Source organism: Medicago sativa, chromosome 2, assembly GCF_051527215.1.
Source record: "Medicago sativa cultivar Bolivia chromosome 2, Bolivia_mono, whole genome shotgun sequence".
Classification (NCBI taxonomy): Eukaryota; Viridiplantae; Streptophyta; class Magnoliopsida; order Fabales; family Fabaceae; genus Medicago; species Medicago sativa.
The window spans coordinates 13,377,046-13,381,085 of record NC_140750.1 but is presented as its reverse complement, the minus strand read 5'-3'; the positions used below and the strand labels follow the sequence as shown (position 1 = coordinate 13,381,085).

At 30.4% G+C, this 4,040-nt stretch overlaps 1 protein-coding gene across 1 annotated transcript; it reads left to right on the top strand.

Annotated features, from left to right (window-relative positions):
• Positions 1–330: 330 nt before the first annotated feature.
• Positions 331–2,891, top strand: LOC146944723 (uncharacterized). Its single transcript, XM_085743078.1, has 5 exons — positions 331–878; positions 1,537–1,648; positions 1,742–1,823; positions 2,361–2,415; positions 2,524–2,891. Exons 1-5 carry the CDS (start codon positions 465–467, stop codon positions 2,662–2,664), a joined length of 804 nt encoding a protein of 267 aa, XP_085599204.1. The 5' UTR covers positions 331–464; the 3' UTR covers positions 2,665–2,891.
• Positions 2,892–4,040: the final 1,149 nt, after the last annotated feature.

Genomic DNA, 4,040 nt, shown 5'->3' with positions numbered 1-4,040 from the left:
AAAAAACGTGGTTTTAAATTGGAAAAGGATAAAATTGTTAACCACTATTATCAAAAAAAAAAAAAAAAATTGTTAACCACTAATATTGTTTTTCTATCCTTGACAGAGTACTAAGTCAAAGGTTATATAAGATGAATAACAGATAAAATAAATTCATTTCATTCCAAGAATTATTAATTATAATATCAAATAAAAGATTATTTATCACATGGTTGAAATCTTGGATAATAGTATAGGACATTGTGGGGAAATACCTAGCTTTGAAGTTGAATCAAGGATCAATAGCTTTTATCCTTTTTTATATAATCAAATATTCTTCAACCTTGCCTTAAGATTAAAGCATATTAATCTCTACATCTTCTATATAACACTTTTTCTCTCTTTTGCTCAGGAGATTGAACTTATTTTATTTTCCTTCTTATATATCATCCATGGTAAAAACTTGAAATTTGGTCCCATCTTCAATGTCTCCCTTTTCTATCACTGGTCCCATAAAATGTAATAATAGAATAGTGTCATTTTCTGCACTACCCTTTTCTGTTACCAATAATAATTGTTGCAAATATATTTCTCTTCCTAGAAAGCTACATAGAAATGGTGATATACATTTTAACTCTCTTTCTTCATTTTCATGCCAAACTTCAATTCATGAAAATTTGTATTCTAGAAAGCAGAGAGGGTTATCTCTTATTGCCTTTGATGCTAAGAAGAACTCAGAACCAGATGGAGAAGATGATGATCAAGCCCTAGATGCAGTTATGAAACTTTATTCTGCCTTCAAAAATAAAAACATACAAGAATTGTCTGAGATACTTGCAGATGAATGTAGATGTGTATGCAATTTCTTCTCATTCTTCCAAGCTTTCCAAGGAAAAACGGTATCTGCTCTTATTTTCAGCTCATTAACACTAAAAATAAAAATAATTACTCCATTTAGTTCTTAATTAATTAGTCCTTTATTCTTTTTGTTCCAATTCAGTTTTATACGTTCTAAAATCTTAACAATACTTATTGTCTAGTTTTTAGCTTTCTACAACAATACTTCTGGATTCTGATTAGTGACATAAATTACGGTGGCAACAATAATTTACCTATAAAAGTTTGTGTTTTAGCACATAAACTAATTGTGTGTTGACTAAATTTTTCTAATATCCAAAATAATATGGAACCAAGGCTTAAAGAAGAGAGAAACCTGTCATGATTCTATATGGTCTAAATTTTATCTATCTCATATCATATGGTCTAAACTTTAAATTGATATAAAAAGTGTGCTTGGAAAGAAAGAATACACTAAAGTAGTCAGGTTACCCGACCGAGATTAGTCATTCGTAAAGTTGGTGGATACTTCGCACCAATTACATGATAATCCATATTTCTTTTCCTTTCAAATATCCATAAATGCTCATCCAATACAGCATTGAACCATCAAGGGAGATACTAGTAATTATATGCGTAAAATGTCTAATTCATAATCATCAACAACAAAAAAATGTAATTCATATTGTCTTATGGTTCATCCTTTTTTTTGCATTGCAGCAAGTGTTGGAATTCTTCTCTCATTTGATACGTTTATTTGGTGACAACATTCAAATTGTGGTGAAACCCACTCTTCATGACGGCATGAATGTTGGGGTCCATTGGAAATTTGGTAAATCATAATCATAATCTCTTCCCCATATACATAATCATGTCATTAAGCACAAAAATATCCTTAATCTTATAACATTTCTTCCATGTGCAGAATGGAACACTATACACATTCCTTTAGGCAAAGGTTTCAGCTTCCACATATGCCAAACTTACCGCGGAAAGGCAGTAATAAAGTTTGTTGATAGACAAAATTAAGACATATTTAAATTTGGTTTAAATATAGTTTTGATCCCTCTATTCTAGCCAAACCACAATTTTAGTCGTCTTAATTTTAATTGCGCGATTTTGACCCCATTTCAGAAATTTTAACCAATCTATGATTTTGATCATCCAGTTTAAAGAAGTCACAAAACTAAAACTTAATTGCTGAGTCGTCAAAAATAGAGTGTTAAACTAAGTCGTGATTTTTTTTTTCTCAAAAAAAAACTAAGTCATGACCAAACATACATAGTCAAAAGAAGATCAACTGAAATGATACAAAAAGTTGGGAGTGAACAATTTATTGGTACATCATCAAATTGAACGATCAAAATCATTGATTGATATGAAACGGGGGACCAAAATTGTGTGATTACTGATTAGAAATAGGTTGAGCAAAATTGCGGTTTTCCCAAAATAGAAGGATCAAAACAACATTTAGGTCATTGTGGTTTTTCAACTAATCAAGATTGCTTACAGTTTAATGACATACACTTTTGTGCCTGATTCAGGAATATTGATATGTTTATGGAGCCATTGCTCTTCTTGGAACCCTTCATGAGACTGGTATGCAACCATTTTTTTTAACATGAATAATGTTATAAAATTAATGAATATATGCTATTGTGCACTTTCTATTTTTTCCCTCCCTTTTTTATGTCTTCCCTGATGCAGAAAATGAAGGCAAGTGTCCAAGAGATCTTGAAGATAAGTTCATTAACGGGATCAGAATATGGAAATAAGGGAAAAAGAATTGTGCTTGCTGTGTTATCTCTGGTTGCGTTATTATTCTTCTTCATGAAACTAGCTTTATAGAAAGCCTCGTCATGAATCATGCCATGGTCCATTTGTTAACTTTAGGTACATTTTTTTATGCAAAAATAATTTTATTAATCGTGAAAAAATAAAACCATAGAAAACAAAAACCATAGTTCTTGTAAAAAGTAAAATGTATCTAAAGTCACACATTTTTTATCATTATGTATCCATCGGATTATGATTGAACGATGTAAATTTTGACTATCTAAATTGAATTCAAAATACCAAATCGAATAGTAAACCTTATAATCTTTGAATTGACACTTGGGTTTGCTTAAGAGTGAATTTACCAATTGTTGGAATTCAAGTGTAGGCATTTATAATGTTTGTCCAAGAATTTTATAAAATTAGGAAACTAATTTTTGGTGAAGAATTTTATAAAATTGTCATGTGGTAATCTAAAGATAACTACTATTTTCTCCATTTGAAAGTTAATTTTCAGGACATGTGTGGGATTTGTGTTGCAATTCCCATCTCTACCATGAATTATTCATATTTCAATGTAATTCTACAATACTTTACCAATATAGCAATTTTACCATCACTTTCTTACTATCACTGCCACAATACTGACCTATTAGCCACGATGACCAAGTCCATGCAAAATAAATACTATGGTATACCCTTGCTACAACTACAATGTTCCTACTTTTACTTAAATCATACATGGTTACTTCTATGACATGTATCTTACCATGTTTATAAGACTAAAAAAAAAAGGGATAGAAGTCTTATAAAAATGTATGGAGAGAAGAATGTATAAAATACACAAAAGTGGCATGTTCAACCAAAAACTTGAGCACATTCGAATCATTTAGCAATCCAGAGAATACCATTAATAAAAAAAAAGGATTATTAAAACACATCATGCAAGGCAAGGATCTAAAATAAAAACTAGACTGGTTGGCCAAAACCCCGTATTCTCTGTTCCAAAAATTATTGAGAATGTTATAATAATTAGGAGAACAATTTCTCTATCTTTGCATTAAATTATTAAATTGCTACCATGTTTCAACTGTGTTTTTGTGTAGCCATATGATATAATTAAGCATAAAAAATTTCATCAGAACTTTACTATTTGGTGCAAAATTGTTGGCTAATTTTTTTTTGAGTTCAATCCCTCCTCCCAATATAATATTAAAATGGGCAAATTACACTAACCTCCCTTGAGGTTTAGTTAAATAACACAAACACCCCCTCGAGTTTTAAACTAAACACAAACCTCCTTTATTTTGCTATCAAATTGACAAACACCATCCTTCCATTTTAGCACAATTTAATCACCGTTAACTCTGTACCTTTTCTACTACCACAAACTCCCCCATGTTAAAGTTTTTATCCAGGCTGCACTTTAAATTATGTTTTCTTCTATT